At 42.0% G+C, this 18761-nt stretch overlaps 1 protein-coding gene across 2 annotated transcripts; it reads left to right on the top strand.

Moving 5' to 3' along the window:
- The first annotated feature begins 96 nt into the window (after positions 1-96).
- Positions 97-18589, top strand: LOC108146725 (extensin). Of its 2 annotated transcripts, XM_017272821.2 has the most exons (4): positions 97-303; positions 877-1062; positions 16539-16847; positions 17303-18589. In XM_017272821.2, exons 2-4 carry the CDS (start codon positions 1002-1004, stop codon positions 18175-18177), a joined length of 1245 nt encoding a protein of 414 aa, XP_017128310.1. In that variant the 5' UTR covers positions 97-303; positions 877-1001; the 3' UTR covers positions 18178-18589. The 2 variants fall into 2 exon arrangements, with proteins under 2 accessions (XP_017128310.1, XP_017128309.1); XM_017272820.2 differs by lacking the exons at positions 97-303; positions 877-1062 and adding an exon at positions 8922-10655.
- The last annotated feature ends 172 nt before the right edge of the window (positions 18590-18761 follow it).

The following is an 18761-nucleotide window of genomic DNA, read 5'->3' on the forward strand; positions in this document are numbered from 1 at the left end:
CGGTAAACTCAACCACCTGGTTTGAGTCTCCACTACGTTATTGGTCTCTGCTTTTTCTGGCTTATTTAGGGTATATAAAATAAGAGTGCAGCATTTACCGTCCGTCGCGTCGCGGTCACACTGAACTAAACGCAAACTGAACTATTGTGATTGCAATTATACCAAAAACCGTCGAAATTCCGCTTTTCCCAGCGAAAATCGTGAGGAAACGCATTGAATTCGCCAGGACTAAACGCGAGGAGTTGGAAACAGCTGAGACGCAGGACTGCAACGAGGATTTGGAGGCGTGTCCCCAGGCGAAAGGTAAAGTCGCCCGCTGTTGTTGGCTGCTTTTTGGCCATATTACTTGTACTTGTACATTGGAAGTCGGCTGCTGGATGCTGCTCTTGGCTAGCAACAATATGTGTGACTTTGCTGCCATGGCTGCTGTACTCGGTGTTTGGCCATAGCCGAAAAATCCAGCAGCTAAAGACTGGCTGCTCGGTTCCGAAAACCAGTCCCAAGTGCATCGTGCCCCTGCAACCACCTCCTCCTCCTCCTCTTCCTCCTCCTCCACCTCCGCATCCACCGAATTGCCGATCAGATGGCAACAACTGTTTGGCAGCAGGATTTCGCCTTCGACTGACTTGTTTCAAGTCAGCCAACTCAGTCTTTGTTCGCTTTGGTTTGCTTTGGTTTGGTTTTGTTCCATTTACATATATGCCAATGCCAGGCTCGTCCGATATATCCAGTTTTTCACTCGGAACTCGGATATCTGTGTGGATGGATCGTACTTATGTATATACGTGCATGCGATCGATCGCTTGTGTGTGTGTGCCTGTGTGTCTGTGTGTGTGTGTTCGCCAGTGTTCATGGTCAATTTCTTTGCATTTTCAGTGTGAAACTCATGCGGTGCAGATCGAGTCGGTGCAGGAGCAGCGAAACCAAGTCCACATCCGCATCCACAACCAAGGCGAAGTCCACGTCCACGTCCACATCCAATCCCACGTAGAATCCCCATCATGGAATCGGCGCTGGATGTGCTCTCGAGGGCGGCGACCATGGTGCAAAACAATCCCAGCGGTAAGTGAATGAACGGGCCATCCGTCCAGTCGCAAACAAGAGCCATTAACCAATTCCGTTTAAAAAGAGTCGACAATTTTTATGATTTTAACTTGGGCCGGCCAACAACATCATGGCTCGATGTACTCACACTCAACGAGGGGGCGACGGGGGGCAACGAGGCAGGGGCAGTGGGGGTGGGGGTTACACACACTCGGCTCTTTTATGGCTTTCACCTTTGAGCCGAGAAGACTTGGAAAGTATTTCAACAATGTGCCATGCACAGGGAGAAAAGTGTATACGATATGATGATTAATGGGTCTTGATGTAAGATTTACACGCGAACATCATATTAAAATTCTCAAGTGCATTCAAATAAACTAACCAACTATAAAGCTTTAGCTTTGAAAACATGGCTTAAAAATCAGCCAAATCTCTTTACAAGACCTTTGTTTATAAACTAAAGAAAAAAAGCCGAATTGCTGAGAAAACATAAATATAAATGTTTCCCAATTCGAATACTAGAAATATCTGCGAATTTTTGATAACATAAATAACGATTTTTTAGACTCTTCACAAATGCAATTGAATCATTTTCATATTTCTGTTTGACCTAAATAAGACATCCTTTGATATGTACAAAATGGCAAGATATCTTCAAAAATTTCGACTTTGCACTGTCCAATATGTATATTGAACGTTTAAGAAAAAGATTATGATGATTAGTTTAATAATTTTACTTATAAATTGGAACCAGATGCTAGCTTTTCAAGAACAAACAAATACATTTTAATCTTCAAAAATATTCCTACATTATTTATTAAGTAGTAATTGGATATGAATCTATTATCATGCTTATTATTTATTTATTCATTTTATTTAAATTATGTTCATACACAGTGAAAGAAAAATTTATAGATATAAAAATGTGAATCTAGTTACATTAATAACGATAGAAATTATTTGAACATTCCTCAGATTATGACAGCAGTTTATGGTTATTCACTAATCTCCCAATAATAAGTAGATAACTAGTTGAGCTGCATTTTTCGCGTTGATACAATGCTCATTTCTTACTGTGTAGCCAATTGCATACCCTTGGCATGCTCCAGTCATGATTCACGATTGCAACAGAGCCCCTCACCTCCTTTCTAGCCTGACATCTTCTTTGTAAGAGGCGATCCCGATCCCAATTCCGATTCCGATTCCGATCCCCCACTCAGACAGACAGACAGAGAGACAGACAGACAGAAGGAGAGACAGTGCCTACCGAAATTCTACCCATTCGGGGGCATCGATGAACTCGACAATGCCCACAGCCGATTCCTTACTGCGAGCACTGTGCGAACGCATAAACACTCGACGAATCCGAGAAATGTTTTATTTTCGTACAAAAAAACGACAACAAAACATTCCAACAAAATGAGTTTGCGGCGCATTCCGATTCCGATTTTCATAAATGTGTCAAATGCCGCATTTTCGATGGCAACAACGCGGTGAGCGAGCGGTCGGTCACTTGGCATATGTGAAGTATTATTCGGGGGGTACCGGACTTGGGGTATTGGGGGATGGGGTATTGGGGAACTGGGGACGACCCCTTATCAATAATGGTCGTCGTAGTGACACTGCGACTGACGACGAGCACGAATTGCGGTTGTGAATGTGGCTATGGTTGTGACTGTGAATGTGGATGGGCGTTTGCGTTTGCGTTCGTACGGGCATTGCATATTTGTGTACTGGCGACATATCTTTCGTATATATTTGCCATTTGCAATTTGCATTCTCTGCCCACCATCACTACCAGCACCACCCAGAGCGGCAAACCAGCGACTCGACCGCGTGACATGCCAAAGAAACGGCCGGCGGAGAGCTCAAACTGCCATTATTGTATACAAGTAGTATTCGAATACGCTGGCTCGCAAATATGTGTATAATTGCTAGGCACAAAAAACAAAACAATCTGCGGCCAAGCGAGCGGGTAATTGCACATTAATATAAGCGCTAAACGATAAGCGATAAGCATGCGACCCACGCCGGCCTATTTAAGCTTTGATTTGGATTTCGCCCCCCAGTTGTGGGCCTCTGATAACATGCAAATCAGCGGTGGAATGCCGATAATGTAGCACCAATTTATGTTTATGTTTATGCTCATTTCTCTTTCTGTTTATTTACCCATTGGGAAACGCCAGAGCTTTATCAGCTATAATTCTGAATATTTGACAAATTCCTCGGCCGTATATATATATATATATATATATATATATATATATATATATATGCGTACCAGCTGTCAACACACAGGGGAGTATTTATGAGATAGCCCCCGCCGACACAGAACAGAAAGAGAAATGGTTTGCGATGCTCGAATAAATATTTGAACAGCGCACGCGATTCGCTAACGATTTGTTGGCGGTTTTTGCCCAGTTGGCCATCTCGATTTGGACAATTGGCCAACAATTGAGTTCTCAATGCAGGGTAGTAGACTTTGTGGCCTGGTGAAGATGAGCGATTTGATTGATCGGCGGCTGGCAAAATGCAAAATGTCGTTAACCTGCGCATGATTAATGAATTTGTCATAATCGAGCGAGCCACTCGGATTCTGGGATCTTCATAAATCACACGTAGAAAAGCGGGTCGATCGATCGATCGAATGCTCGATCGGGCTGAGCGTTAATTAAGCGGCCCTTCCATTGTTTGCCGAGGAGCAAACTCTATGGCCAGGCCATAATTAATAAACAAATAGTTACACAAATTGTGGCCTGCCAGGCACAAAAGAAAAATTGTGGCAATTTCCAGCTTGGCCAAGCGCAGCTGGAGACGGACACCAACCGTTTGGCTATATGGCCATAGAGCTATAGAGGGGACCGGACTGGACTGGTGGACTGGGCTCATCAGGTAATTTACATGGCCTTTCAATTCTCCGTTTAAGCCAAGTGCTAGTGCTTGTGGCAGTGCCAGTGCCAACTCTGTGGGCCAACACTCTCTTCCTTTTACTAGCAATGGCCAAACGGTGCGCGTAATTGCCGCAAATCTCGACCAGAGGAAAATCCAGCAGGCAAACCAGTTTGGGTTTGTTATTGCCATGGCCTGGCACTGCAACTGTATGGGATTGGATTGGGAATGGGTATGGGAATGGGGATGGGGATGGGCCTGGGGTTGGAGATTGGGACTAGAGCATTACCTTTCTTTTTACTAGTGCCTGTTGCTGCTGCTGCTGTTGCTGCTGCTGTTGCCACTTCTACCATAGCCGTCGCTTGGCTATTTATTTATTTAAACATAACATTTGCCTATTTGCCATAAATTTTCACTCTGCGCGACTTTTGCCAGCGAGCGCTGGACAGGAAAAGGTGGCAGATGCAGCGGCAGAATCAACTTGTTGCGCACAATATCGAAATGAAAGTTGTCTCACAAAAACACGGCAAGTTCTGGCCTTTGCTGACCATCTATATTTACAAAAAAAAAAAAAAAGATTCGCTAGAGCGATCTATTGATTTCGTACCCGATACGAAATTTCGGCAAAATGTATTGAGATTTTTCTCACGCTTGATTTAGCACCGGATGATAGTTTATAATGACAACTATATTTATGTTATTGTTAGTTTTGCTATTTGCCATCGCTGCTGCCGTTGTCTCGCACTGTTTTTGTTGCTATTCTGGGCAATCGAAAACCAGTTTCTCTTCAAATCGCGCGCACGCTCGAGTTTTATTTAAATTTTGAACTGGTTTGCCGCTGATTTGTGTTGTCTCCGCTGCGTATATATTATGTGCCCCCGTACCCACTAGATATATACATATATTAGATTGTTAGATTTCACAAACTGGGACTGCGACTGCGACTGGGACTGGGACTGGCACTGGCACTGCGGTTAAGAGATATAACATAATTTGTCTTGTTGGTATCGACAAGTTCTGGAAATTGCCGGCCACCTCACCTCATCAGCGTATGTGTATATGTCATCATCATCTCAGCGATCCATAGGGCAGTAGATCTCCCACAAAGACATTAGATTTCGGTGACTTCCGCACTGCCACTATCCGGCATACTATATATATATACAATACTGACCCAAAATGCCCGGCAAGGGATCTCATGTTTCTGTGCCGATTTCCAAACAACTCAACAAATTTCAATTAGCAAAGCATTTTCCGGAGTTTTATTTCGGTTTGTGTTCTGTTTTCCTCAAACCGTCGTCGAATCAATGGGGCAATATTAAATTGCTGCTTAGCTTGTCATTCAGCCCGTGTCACAGAAAGCGAAAGATGTTTGGGAAATCTTTTGTTTTTTGTAACCTGTCTGTGGATAATAAGACGAAGAACTATTGTTTAAGAAGAAAAGATTGCTGTATGAACAATAATTTGCCTCTTAAAGATCATTTATAACCACAATATTTTTGTAATTATGGGATAAATCAGTGATTTGTTTTGTGAAGAATTTGTAATTTATAATTAATCACACTGTGTTCTTTTTAATATTTTAATTTAAAAGTTTATAAGCTATTTATATATATCTTCAAAAAATAGTCAAGGAATTTCCATTATTCAGGGAAGATAATGTGTACAAAAAATGATTCGTTCTCATGAGATTTTATATTTAATATTTTATCTTATCATTAATTGCAGAACATCAATAGCTCAAGATGTAAACTTAATTAGTAAAGAGTTTTCCATTTGACTTATGTAAGCAATTTTTCCCAGAGATAATTATTTATTTTAGAAGAATTTGTCATAATGTTGTGATTAAGGGACTCGTCATTAAAAGTAAAAGTTTATAAGAAATGTATAAATATACTGAAATAGTCAGGGGACTTTCTTTATATTTATTTACAAACAAGACATATATTTGTAAAAAAAAATATTATGTATTTGCTTGGAAAATCAATATTTTTGTAGTAATATCTTAGTACAGAAGCTTATCATTGAAAGTAGAACTTCATTAGCACCAGATATGTACCCTTAATTGGTGAGGGGATTTCCATTTGACTTCTGTAAGCTTGCCCGCATCTTTTGGGCTCCACTTTTATACCCCCAAGTCAAGTTTACCCACTTTGCTCGTCTCGTTTTTTTGTTTTGCGCCTTCTTACAATACTTTTGGTCTACTATGTTTGGATTTCGGTAATTTGTTGCCATTGTTTTGGATCGGCCAGTGGAGTCTTCTGCCCCAAAGTCTGTTGAGTCCGTTGTTGTTGTCATTGTTTTTGTTGCTCAGAGTGCTTTGTATTTTTTTTTTATTTGGTTTTTTTTGCCATGATTGCCATTCGATTGACCTCGTTGCGCATGCGTGCGCATGTTTCACGCTACACTACAAATTTTCGCGCACAACAAACAGCTCGTAGCCGCGTTCGCCGGATGATGAGTAAGCGCCATAGCCAAAGCCAAATCCAAAGCCTAGGAGCACTCAATCAATCCATTACTCAGTCAGTCAATAGTTTTCAGCTCAATTTTGTTGCATTTTTCGATTTTGTCTCATTTTCCCCAGTGGAGTATTGCAAATTTTGTGACTGCGATTAGCAAACGAGCCATAGAGATGATGGTGAAATGAATGGAGAAAAGGAAAACCATAAGCGGTCGATCCATCGATCCATCGATCGATCGATTGGATGGCGCGAGATCAACAGCTGAGCTTGTGCAAGTCGCTTTGGGCCAGGCCAAGTCGGTTGGGGCCATATGATCGGGCATAGATACAACAAACTCCAGTCATCCAGTCATCGAGTCACTCCACGTTGCTTGCCTCCTGCAGTTGCTGCAGCAGTAGCAGTGGCAATATTCATGGGGCAACCAGCAAGCAACAACCAGCAACAACCAGCAACGAACAACCAACAGTAGTGGTTGTACTACAAATCGGGCGTAAAATTTCATGGGCCTGCTATTGAATTAGAAACGAGTTTCCTCCGCCGTGTTTTGTTATTGCGCTTTTCTGCTTTCTGCCGCTGCTTCTGTGCCGTTTTTCTTGCCGCCAACTTGCAGTTGCAGTTGCAGCAACGGCAACTGCTGTTGCTGCTGCTGTTCCGTTGGACTGAAAGACGGACATGCGGACTGAGCTGAGCAAAACAGAGCCAAGCCCCAAAGCACCGACGACCTATTGTTGTTTGCTTCCAATAACAAACGCAAACGCGGCAGCGGACATTTTGGCTATGTGATGAGCTTTGTCCTACAGCTATTTGCATTGATTTGTGGAATCATCAGTTTATAAGTCGATCGAATTTGGCCTGATTGCAGCTGATTAATGGCAGGCTATTGCCATAAGATCGGTTTTTTAAGCTATACTTAAGGGAATTATATTATTTTTCGGTCTAAACAAAGAAATACATTGAATATGGGAACATATTTAAATAATTAACAATCTTATCTTGGAAATAGTGAAAAGCAATTTTATAATTATTATCCCAAAAAGTACAAAAATGTATAATATATTTCAAGCTTATTTGTGTGCTGACTTTACTTAAAGAAAGAATTTTTAGCTCTAGAATAATTCTTTAGAATACGTGCTTTAAGTTTCCGTTGTGGAGCACACAAACATTTCAATGATTTTCGTTGGATTCCTGAAAGTATGTATGTATGTAGTTCTAAAGCCTAACTTTAAATAAGTAGCTATCAGGTCTTGGTTTGTTTTTATTTGTGACAAAAGTTCGCGATAGTGAATTTAACACATTTTAATTGTTTGCTTACCATACTGCGCTATATTATATTTTCAAGATTAAATTCAAGTGTTAATTTCTACATTTGAGATTACATTTTGCAAAATGTTTATAGCAATAATCTGAATTTCAAGAATTTAACAACGTTTGGGTTAGTAATAGTACATATTTGCTTTTAAATTTTTGATAAATATATAGTTTAGATAACTAAAAAATGTTTTTACAATTTGCAAAAACTGGGCAGATGTCGTTGAAGTATATTATTTAGAATAGCCACAAAATTAAGTTAATTTCTATGTTGGCAAATTACTATGAAAAAGCCTTTATGAATTTCCCCCTAAATGACAATAGGTTTTCGAACAAAGTGGCTCACATTTGACATAAATACAAATATTCTTAGTAATCCTTCAGTTGAGAGCAAAAAATAATAGATTTCTTTGTACTATACTCGATATTTTTAGGAATTTCCAAAGGAGATTAAAAAGGTTTCCACATTTTACCTGTAAGATTTTAGAGATTAAATGAAGAATTGCAGTTTGGGGTTAACAAAAAGGACTACTAGGTATTCTATTGTCGGTGTGTTCCAGGCTAACCCTCGTTTTCCTAGTTGGTTGTCATTTTCGCAAGCCCGCAAAAAAAACACACACACAAACACACACATACGGCACACGGCAATCGCCCAAACGTAGGTAGTTTTGCACGCAGTTACAAAGTTACAGGCTTACACATAGAAACGTTTGTTTGTGGCAAAACTCTGGGTAAACATTATAATGAGCCCGATGCAGTGACCGGGCCCAAAACAAAAGAGCGTCGAAGAAAACATGAAAGAACGCCCACACCATGTGCCCTACCCAAAAGCCAAGTCCCAGTTCACAGCTCCGAACTGCGGATTTCCTCCGGACTGTGGCCAATTCCCAATTGCTGCCATTTCGTTACCCTTTTGCCCAATTGGCCAAGCATCAATGGGGCAATGGGGCGTGGCAGGCACATCCTACGGACACACAGGCATTCCCTACCCAGTTGTACATTTTCAATTACCAAATCACCAAAAGCAAGCAGAGATCCGAAATCCAAGATCCGAGATCCGTTGAGCGTTCTGTACAGAGAGAAAGAGGGCCGCCAAAACAAGAGTCGAAACGGAAATTGGTAAGAGGAGAAATAAGGGAAAAACAACTGGCGCAAGTGCAAATGGCAGAATGGCCTGGCTGGCCTGGCCCCAAAAGTCTACACAATCCCCTCCCGCCACTTCCCACTCTCTTGGAAATAAAGCCCATTACCCAAAACCCAGCGATTGTGGAGACTTTGAACGAGCAAAAGACACGAAGGCTGGCGAAGAATCCGAAGACTGGCAGTCGGAGCTTCGAAAGCCCCACCATAACAACAAGCCCCAGTCGCAATCGCAATCGCAGTCCGCAGTCTTCAAGTCGCTCGATCAGTTCGAGTTTGTCCGTGGAAGTCGCCAGTTCGGTGTCGCGTTTCAGATTCAGATTCAATTTCAGTTTCTGTTTAAGTTTAAGTTCCTATAACTATTGCTAGGCAATGGCAAGCTTTTGCCACCACTGATATATATATATATATCTAAATATGTGTATATTTTTTGTGCTCAAGAAGCTATAGTTTGTGGAACGTGCGTTCAGATCGATTCGTGTGTGTGTGCCGTGCCGTGTTGTGCCGTGCCCCTTCATCTGAAAGCGAAAACTTGCACTGGCACTGGCGCTCTCAAGTTCAGTCGGCGATTTGTCGATTTCTATGGAAATCATTACTCGGAAAAGAAACACAGCACAGAGTCACAGTCAGAGTCGAAGTCAGAGTCAGAGTCAGAGTTGGAGTCAAAAGACAGCCCAGCCAGAAATAAAAAAAAGAAGAAAAAGAGCGTGCTATTTTTATTTCGCTAAATGTCGACTCGAGGCTCACGTCGCCGGAGCAGAGCCAAAGTCTCCGTTTCAACTGGCGAGAGACTGTAACCCGAGTCGCCCGCCGTTTTGCAAAATAAAATAAAACAACACAACAGAAAATACAGAAAAAAATTGAAAAAAACCAGACAAAACAGACAAACAGCAACAGATTGTATCTGTATCTATAGTCGCGACTTGCGGCTCGTTTTGTGTGCGCACACATTCGTGTATCTGTATCTGCGGCAAAAAAAATACAAAAAAAAACTTAAAAGTAATCATAAACTGGAAGGGAAAGAAAGACAAATAAATAAAAAGACTGCCGCTCCCCAGCCTCCGTGTAGCTTATTCTAAGCTTTGAGCTAGATAGATAGCTCCAGATAGCCCTGTTTGTGAATCAGCTGAGTCGCCTTTTTTTGTGGGCGGCTGCGATGTGAGTGGAGGATCGAAGATCCCCAGGAAGTAGCGCTGAAAAACCTAGCAAATTGAGAATCTAGTAAGAGCAAGAGAAGAAGAACCATGGATTATCTTTGCATACTGAATGCCTTCGAGCAGAATTACTACAACCAGATTAAGGCGGCCGCCGCCGCCGCAGTTGCCGCTTCGCCTGCCTCATCCGCCTGCTCCACGGCCTCCACATCCTCGGCATCCTGCTCCAGTGGGCCGTCCACCTCGTCGTCTGCCTCCTCCACGGCCAGTTCGCCCGGTTCGTCGGCACGGGAAGTGGCCCAGGCAGCGGCTGCCTTGGCGGCCACCCAAGATTTGGCTGCCTATCAGGAGGCCGCAATATCCCCGTCACAAGCCGCCCTCTTGTACCATCATCTGAAGCAGCAACAGCAGCAACAGCAGCAGGAGCAATTTCATCGGTTTCCCTTCCATAGCCAGCAGCTGAAGCAGGCGGAGTCCGGCAATCAGCAGCAGCATCCTCATCCTCATCCGCATCCGCAGGCAGCCGCCGATCCTAATGCCTCCTCCATGGCCAACAGTTTGCTCTGGCAGCCGTGGCGGGATCTCCAGCAGGCAGCCGCCATGCACCATCAGCTCTACAGGCAGCAGCAGCAGCAGCAGCAGCAGCATTTGCACAAAGGTTCGTTTTGTGGGGCAAACTTCAAAAGAACCCAATGACTGACTGACCTCTGACAGAAAAGGGCAACAATTGCACATACTCATTATCAACTTAGTTCTTGAAAGTTCGTAGTTCTATTACATAAATTGGGTTTTTTTACTAAAATTACAAGCAGTCAAATTGCTTACAAATAAAGTAAATTTAGGGTAAAACCTTTATGCTTGAATGCATTCGAAATTTTTCGTAAATTGAACGTGTTTAAATAGCAATAAAGATTAAAAGTGCACAAACAATTTATTATATGTTTTGTTAAAATATATAAACTGAACTTGGTTCAAGACATAAAAATGTTAGAGTACTTTAACATGGCCTCTTATATAAAATGGTACAACCATTTTATTAATTGCTTTGGGAAAAAGTTGAAAAAGATAAATATCTTATAAATTGTAAAGTCAATAGTAATTTGGATGCTCAGTAATATAATATAATAAAAGACTTTTGGTCCTATTGTTTCAACATATTTTCCCTAAGGGATATAGCTTAAAGATCATCATATATCTCTTTAAGGCGTTAATCTATTGAGCAAGATGAAAATGTATTTTTAAACGATAATGCTTTTCATTTTATTTATGATTTGCTGTAATAGATCCTATAAAATTATGATTATTTACCCGAGTGTTTTTTCATTCGTGCGGTTTTCAAAAATTACAAAAGAAAAGGCAAAGTGTTGCAATTTTTATGATTAAAAGTTTTTAAACTAACTCAATAAATTTCTGTTAAACAGCGCAATTTGTGATAACATTAAAAAAGTTGTTTATGTAACAAACATTTTGCCAAGGGTATATTAAAATGTTGTAGTAGAAAAAATTAATAGCTCTCACTTTTAGGGGATGTTTAACCATTGAAGCAATCAAAAAGGCTAAAATGGTTGGCCACAATAAAATATAATATCATTCAGGCAAAGTTTATTTAAGAGGGGAAAAAACTGAAAGTTTGGTTTTATTAAGTGCGTCTTAAAAATAAACTTCACACTGTGTAACACCAGAAGTATAAATTGAACACTAAATAATATAGTCTCTATGCTTTTTAGTTTCATTTCTATATACATAATTTTTATTTCGATACTTTCTTGGAATCAATTTAGTACTCATATTATTGAGACATTTTTAATACCCAATAGTTTAATACCCAATTGTTTAAAGTGGTTACAATGGTTTAGTTTCTATGAAATTTTTGATATTTTGGGTGTCATAGTATATTTCGCCAATAGAATAAACCGTTTATCAATCAATTCAATTAAATTAGCAGACAAGCTTTCCTAGGGGAGCTTGGTCTTGTAGCGATAGTGAAGACCACGTTGATGCACCTGCTGCTCACGTGAAGTCCACACTCGCACACCTCATGATCCGTGCCGAAGTTCAATGGATCGGCATCGAACGTGCCCTTTCCTCTGGCCTTTCATTTGGCTATGATAAGCACCCACTCCCGCGATGAATGGGATCGGATCGGATCGGATCGGGTATCGGGTATCGGAAGCGGCTCGCTCCAATTCGACTCGATTCGATTCGATTCGCCTCGCTTTATCTTTGCGGGCAGCGTGTGGCCAGGACGTGGACGTGATGACGACGGCATTGGTTTGGATTGAGATTGCAATTGGATTCGGAATTGGTATTGGAATTGGAATTGGTATTGGCTTTGGAATTGAGATTGGCAACACGACACAAGTCGGCGACAATCGGTCACGCCGGCTGCAAGAGCGTATCGATGGCGTCTCTATTTGGCTTGTGCTTGTGATTGTGCTACCGCTTGTGCCAACTGGAAAATTGGTAATGAAATTGGCAACACTTTTACTGCGCTCCGCACCGACGGCGTCGCATTCGATTGGCTTCGGATTGGCAAACAAAAAAAAACTCACACCAGTTCCACAGCGTTAATTGGCGACATTGCACAAATCACACAAATGCTTTCAATTACATGGCGACGCCAGGCAAACACAAAAAACTGGGGGAAAAAGAGCAACAAATGAGCGCCTGTTTAAACATTAAACCTCCATAAAAAAATAAAAATGGATGATGATGAGGTGGGGTTGTGGGTATGTGGGGCTGTGGGTATGTGGGGTTTCTAGCTGCTGTGTGCTGTGCTTGGCTCGACTCGGTTTTATTTGTGCTTTTGTTAATTTGTTGACATATTAAAACCAGATTTGCAATCAACTCGGATAGTGGGTAATGCGGGTAAGACGGAAACTCGGGCACTCGGAGATCGGGGATCGGGGATCGGAGATCGGAGATCCGTGGTTACGGGCATGACTCACTAGCCGGCGCGAGAAAAAATATAAATAATGAAAAACGACGACGACGACGACGACTATGATGGAAAAATAAATGTGTACACAAAGCTACAACTACAATAGCTACAACTCCAACAACCAGAGCAGCAACAACTTGTTTGCATAAGCCACAAATGCTGTTGTTGTTGTTGCTGTTGCTGCTGTTGTTCCCATTGCTATTTGTAGTACAATCCAAGCCATATATAAGCATGCAAGTTTTGTCACTCTCGTCTCGTCTTGTCTCGCCCCGTCTCTTTCCTTCCGCCATCAGCCCCTCTCTTTTTTTGAAGTTCTGTATGTTGTTTTAAACCCGAACCAGATTTTTTGGGATCTGACTTTGGGCCGGCTTTCGAATCGCTCCCCAGATGATATATCACCTCAGGAGATGTTGAAGATTGCTTCCCGCAACCGGAAATTGAGAAATATCTTGCTCACAATTAATGGCCAATATTTGTATCGATATAATATATTCGGCTATCTAGGCTAATGTTTGCCTTGCATTTTTTTTGGTAGGTAAATCTTCTTTGATACAAAATCAATAAATTTTTTTTAAATAGTATTATTAAAAAAAAAAAATTATATTCTTGGAGATACCTTTTATAATAACATGATTTCTAAAGTCTTGGGCAGAAACCTCGTGTTTATTAAATTAAATTAATTAAACTAAATTAATTTAAGAAAATCTAAAAATATTTACACTTTTTGTATATATAAAAAAAGGGCCATATTTTCTGATTGTACCCAAAAAGTTTGGTCTTAAAATTCTAAATGTTTTTTTTGGGTACATTTTCAAAAAGATATTGTGTATTTTCTATAATATATACGGGATTGTATTCTATTTATTTGTTTTTATAAAAACAGAAATGTTTTAAAATACTTTTTTCTTGATTGAACAAATTATAATATATACTTACAAGTGCAATTTTTAAAGAATTCTCCATTATTTGCTTTAGCTTACCACTAGAACTATGACATATTTAATTGCTTTTTAATTTACGAGTATATTATAAGAACGCCATTTTTTAGTTATTCTCCATAATTTGGTATATATTACCACTAGAACTGTATTATATTTTATTGCTAAAATTTATTTTAATTAATTTAATCTAATTGATATATAGATTTTGCCTCCTGAGCTAGGGAATATTAATGTAGCCAGCTTTCACATTTTTTTATTCCCTTTGAGTTCCCCATAAAGGTTTTTTTTTTGCTTAAATCATCGATTTTTCGCTTTTTAAGCTCCGTTACGAACTCCCCCAATTCGAAATCGGCTTGCCATTAGGCCGTTCTCCCCTTTATCGCCAATTAGCCGATACAGAAATGATTAAAACGCTCGCAGCAGCAGCAGCATCAGCAGAAGGCAACAACAAAAAAAAAGCGGCAGCAGAACAAATAAACAATGCAGAAGAGGATGCTGCTAAAAAAAAAGGAAAAAAAAATAAAATAAACGGTGGCGGCGGCGAAGGTGAGATAGGGAGTAAAACACAGACCACAATCCGCTCAAGAGGGGGAGCCTCAAAAAGAAAGCTCCAACGTCGTGGTTGTTGTTCTTTCTCGCTGTCGATTCGCCGATTCGCCGATCCCCCAACAGACGGCGACGTCCGACGACCGGAAATGTGCAATAAAATTTGAATGTTTCTTTATTATTATCATCATCCCCATCATCATCCGCTTGAGTCCCCAGTCTCAGTCGCAACTCCAACTTCCAACTCAAGCTGAAGCTCGCTCCCAGCCTCCGTGTTTGTTGGTTTTTTAGTGCCTCCTCTTGGCAGACCAGTTTCTTCCACTCACTTGGAGCTTGTGTTTTGGGTTTTGGGTTGGGGTTCCTCTGCCTTGCGGCCTGCTGTTGTGGGACTCCTCGGGCGCTGAAGAGGTAATATATGGCAGGCCTGCAGTGACGTTGCCAAAAACAGGACAACGCTCCCACCTTCTCTTGGTACTGGTACTGCTCCTCCTCCTCCTCCTCCTCCTCCTCCTCCTCCGCCAACGCCAACCGACAACCGCCTCCATGCATCCCAGCCCAGTCATTCATTCATTCATTCATGCCTGGATCCATGGACCTCCTCCTCCTCCTCCCCCTCCGCCTCCTTTTTGCGCTGCACGCTGCTCGAAATGTGCAGAAGTCGTCCGACTGGTTTGCCTGCTGCCTGCCCCTCTCGATATCGGATCTCGGCCGAGAAACTGGGTTCTGGGGACCTGGACCTGGGATCTGGGACCTGGCTTCCCGCTGCCTCTTGCTTTATTTATAAACTTGGTTTCCTGGCCAGCAAGCGCTCTCAGCTACGAGCACTATATGCACCATGGGCACCATAAGCACCTCGAGCGGATGGGATCTTTCATCCCGACGGGATGCCCACGCTCGTTTTGGCCGCTTCCCACGCCACCACTCCATTGGCAGGCCGGGCACGTTTCTGTCCTGCAATTCGCTCAGTGTAGGCCAGGCCCAGACTTCAACACACACTCAAACACACACACACACACACAGTCGGAAAAAAAAGCGTAGAGCAAACGAGTTTTCGTAACCAATTTTGTTTGTGCCTTGGAGTTTCGATTGTGTGTGCTTTCTGTTGTTATTATTTATTTGCCGGAGTGTGTGTGCCGTTTTTTTATATTTATTTTTTGTTTCTGTTTTTTTTTTTTTTTGTTTTTTGCTGGTGACGGCTACGTCTTCTTGTGCATAATTTCTGTGCTGCCATGGCTGCTCCTCCTCTCCTTCATCCTCCGCCTGGCCACCACTTTATTAAAGCTTTGGCAGAAGTTCATTCAAAAAAGCGAAAGACTTAGGCAACAAACTTGAAGGGAGGGGGCGATCGGAGACGGAGGAGAACCTTTGTAGCCGACTCTACCTCGCCCCTAGTCCAGGTGATTCATTACGCCCACTCATCGACCGCATAATCGAAACCACGACGACGGAGACACGTAAACCGCAGTGAATCGCTGGCCAGACACAGACACAGATATAGACCCAATCCAAAACCAAAACCCAAACCCAAACCCAAGTCAACCACAAAGCCAAATCAAATTTATGACTGTTAATTGAAATGCGATTTTGGTATAACATTATATTGACTATTACTATTCCTGGGAGATGGCCAAAAAGATAACTATTTATCTACATTTTATGTATTTATATTTACATTTTATATTATATATTATTTGCACGCTTTAATAGTAAAACGTTTAATATGGTTTTAAAGGAAAATAAAATATCCAAACAATAAAATCTATTCCCAAAATATTTAATTTGAATTAAATCTGCAGATAGTTAAATTTTTCAGAAAATAATCAAATAATAACCAAAAATTTTATATTTCCATATTTCTAATATCTAAAATAAGTGGATTAACTGTTTTAAACTAAAATTACATTTTTGATTTAGATTCTGAATAAAATCTTTTACATATATATTCAAATGGTGTATTACAAAAAATATACATTTTGAAACGTTAAAATTAATATTTTCTTTATTTTAAAATAACCAAAAACTGCAAGAAATATTTATGTTGAGCAGAAAATACTTGGGTTTACTACGATGTTGCCTGATCACTAACCTATCTCATTTTGTTTTCCCTTTGCAGAGATGCGTGTGACGGCCAAGGAGCTGCCCACCACCAAGTGGAGACGCGAGCGGCGCCAGCGGACCGCCGAGTATCCGGTTCATGAGGCAGGCAACAGCGATAGGGAGCGGGAAAGGGAAAGGGAGGATCGCGACATGGACAGCCCCATTGACATGTCGGTGACAACGGGAGCGCTGAAGCTGCGGGCTTCACCGCCACCACCTTACCGCGAACCGCTGCCTGGGACCAACTACGCGGCCAACAGCCGACCCAGCGTCATCACCCAGGCTCCGCCAAAGCGGGAACCTCCCGAGCAGGCCCACTCCTCAGGTGAGAAGCTACGCACAGTTGTGGTTAAAATAATAGTAGTGGTGCTCAAAAACATACCTTTAAGGCATAGGAAAACTTTTCTTTTTATTTATCGTAAGGCTCAATTGCTCAATCAACAAAATGAGGTTTAAAAAAACCTTTGATATTGTTTTTTCAATAACCAATAACCATAAAATATAAATCCTTATTTATCTAAACTTTATATAGGAATAAAAATATTTTTAATATATAATCAAATTGTTAAATTGAAAAAAAATAAAATTTGTTTATTAATTTAAAATGCAATTTTAATATAATTAAAACACCAATTTTAAAAGTTCCTTCCAAATTTTTTATAAAGATTTTTTAATGCTATTTCCTGAAGCCAAAAAACGACTATTATTGTGACCGCAATTGTATTCTATATCAAGCCAACAAACCAACTCACCACCTGCCTTTTTATATCCGCTTTTTAGATGTGGCTATGTGTGACATTGACGAGCACTTCCGGCGCTCGCTGGGCGAGAACTATGCGGCCCTGTTCGCCAAGAAGTCGCCGACGCCCACGCCCACACCCACGCCCTCGCCAAGTGGAACGCCCAAGCAACAGGTCTCGCCACTGACCTATGGACCGCCTTCATCATCGTCATCCAGCACGGGAGCAGCAGGAGCCACTACAACGCAACTTTACCACCAGCAGCAGCAGCAGCAGCACCGTTCGCCGCTGGCTAAGCCGGGTTTGGTCATCCTGGAGCCGGAATCCGAGCAGCCGGAACTGCCGCCGCCGCAGGAGGAGCCGCTGCCACTCTCGCTGGCACTGCATCGCACCCAAGCGCCGCCTTCGCCGCCGCCCTCGGCCACGGGATCGGGACCGGCGCTGCCCGCGGCCGTCAGCCAGGTGATGGAGGCGGCGGTGGCCGCCAAGCGGATCCTGGACACGCCCCACCACACGCCGCCCAGATACAACACGCCGCCGCCGCCACCGGCCTATGCTGTGAGCCCAGGAACTGCTGTGACGACGCCGCCGACTTTGACACCGACTCCTACTCCGATTGCGATTCCTATACCGACGATTTCGACGACTCCAACACCAAATCTGAATGCGAATCCGAATCCGACGCCCTCGCAGATTCCCACGCCCACGGCCAGCATGCCGGCCATCATTCGGGTGAAGGCTGAGCCGGGACTGGCGGCTGTGGCCGCATCCTCCACGCAGACGCCGCCCGCCTCGCCCACCTCGTCCACGAACATCTCGATATTCACCAAGACTGAAGCCTCGGTGGACGATCACTTTGCCAAGGCGCTGGGCGACACCTGGAAGAAGCTGCAGGGCGGGCACAACAAGGAGTAGGAGTAGGAACCAGAGCCAGAGCTAGAAGAAACCCACCCGCACAGGTCCCCAATCCAAACCCAAACCCAAACCCAAATCCAAATCCCAATATCCAACAACCGATCCTCAACGATCCAACTCAAGAGCTGTTTTTATTATAAATATTTCAAACTACACAATTAACGTTTAAAGATCTCATGCTGATGTGAACGGAAATTCTTCAACTGCGAGTGTATTACAAGTTTCTGATATAATGATTTTATTGAATATTGATAAAGATTAGCGCGGATATATATATGATATAAAATATATGATATATATATACATATATATGTGTATGGCAAAGTGTATACGTACAAGTGACAAAATTTTGTATTCTTAATGCTTAGTTGGTAGAGACTAATCCTTAATAATATACCTATTAAACATAAGTGAACAATCCTAAGAAATGAGTGTTTTATATAATGGGTAACTGAAATTGAAGGTACTTTTCAATATTTTAAATTTTCAGTTTGGCGGTTCGACCGTTAACAGTTCGATAACAGAGCGCCCAACAGCACGCTGTGTAACGGAATCAGTGTGACCACACCGAAAAAAAAGAAGAT

The sequence above is a fragment of the Drosophila elegans genome, unplaced genomic scaffold (genome assembly GCF_018152505.1).
Source record: "Drosophila elegans isolate 14027-0461.03 unplaced genomic scaffold, ASM1815250v1 contig_208, whole genome shotgun sequence".
Taxonomy (NCBI): Eukaryota; Metazoa; Arthropoda; class Insecta; order Diptera; family Drosophilidae; genus Drosophila; species Drosophila elegans.

Bases quoted from the DNA above. Each gene is read 5' to 3' on its own strand.
- LOC108146725 (XM_017272820.2), top strand. From the start codon at position 10,088: ATGGATTATCTTTGCATACTGAATGCCTTCGAGCAGAATTACTACAAC. The intron at 10,656-16,538 runs GTTCGTTTTGTG...TTCCCTTTGCAG, and splicing joins GCAGCAGCATTTGCACAAAG to AGATGCGTGTGACGGCCAAG. The intron at 16,848-17,302 runs GTGAGAAGCTAC...TCCGCTTTTTAG, and splicing joins CGAGCAGGCCCACTCCTCAG to ATGTGGCTATGTGTGACATT.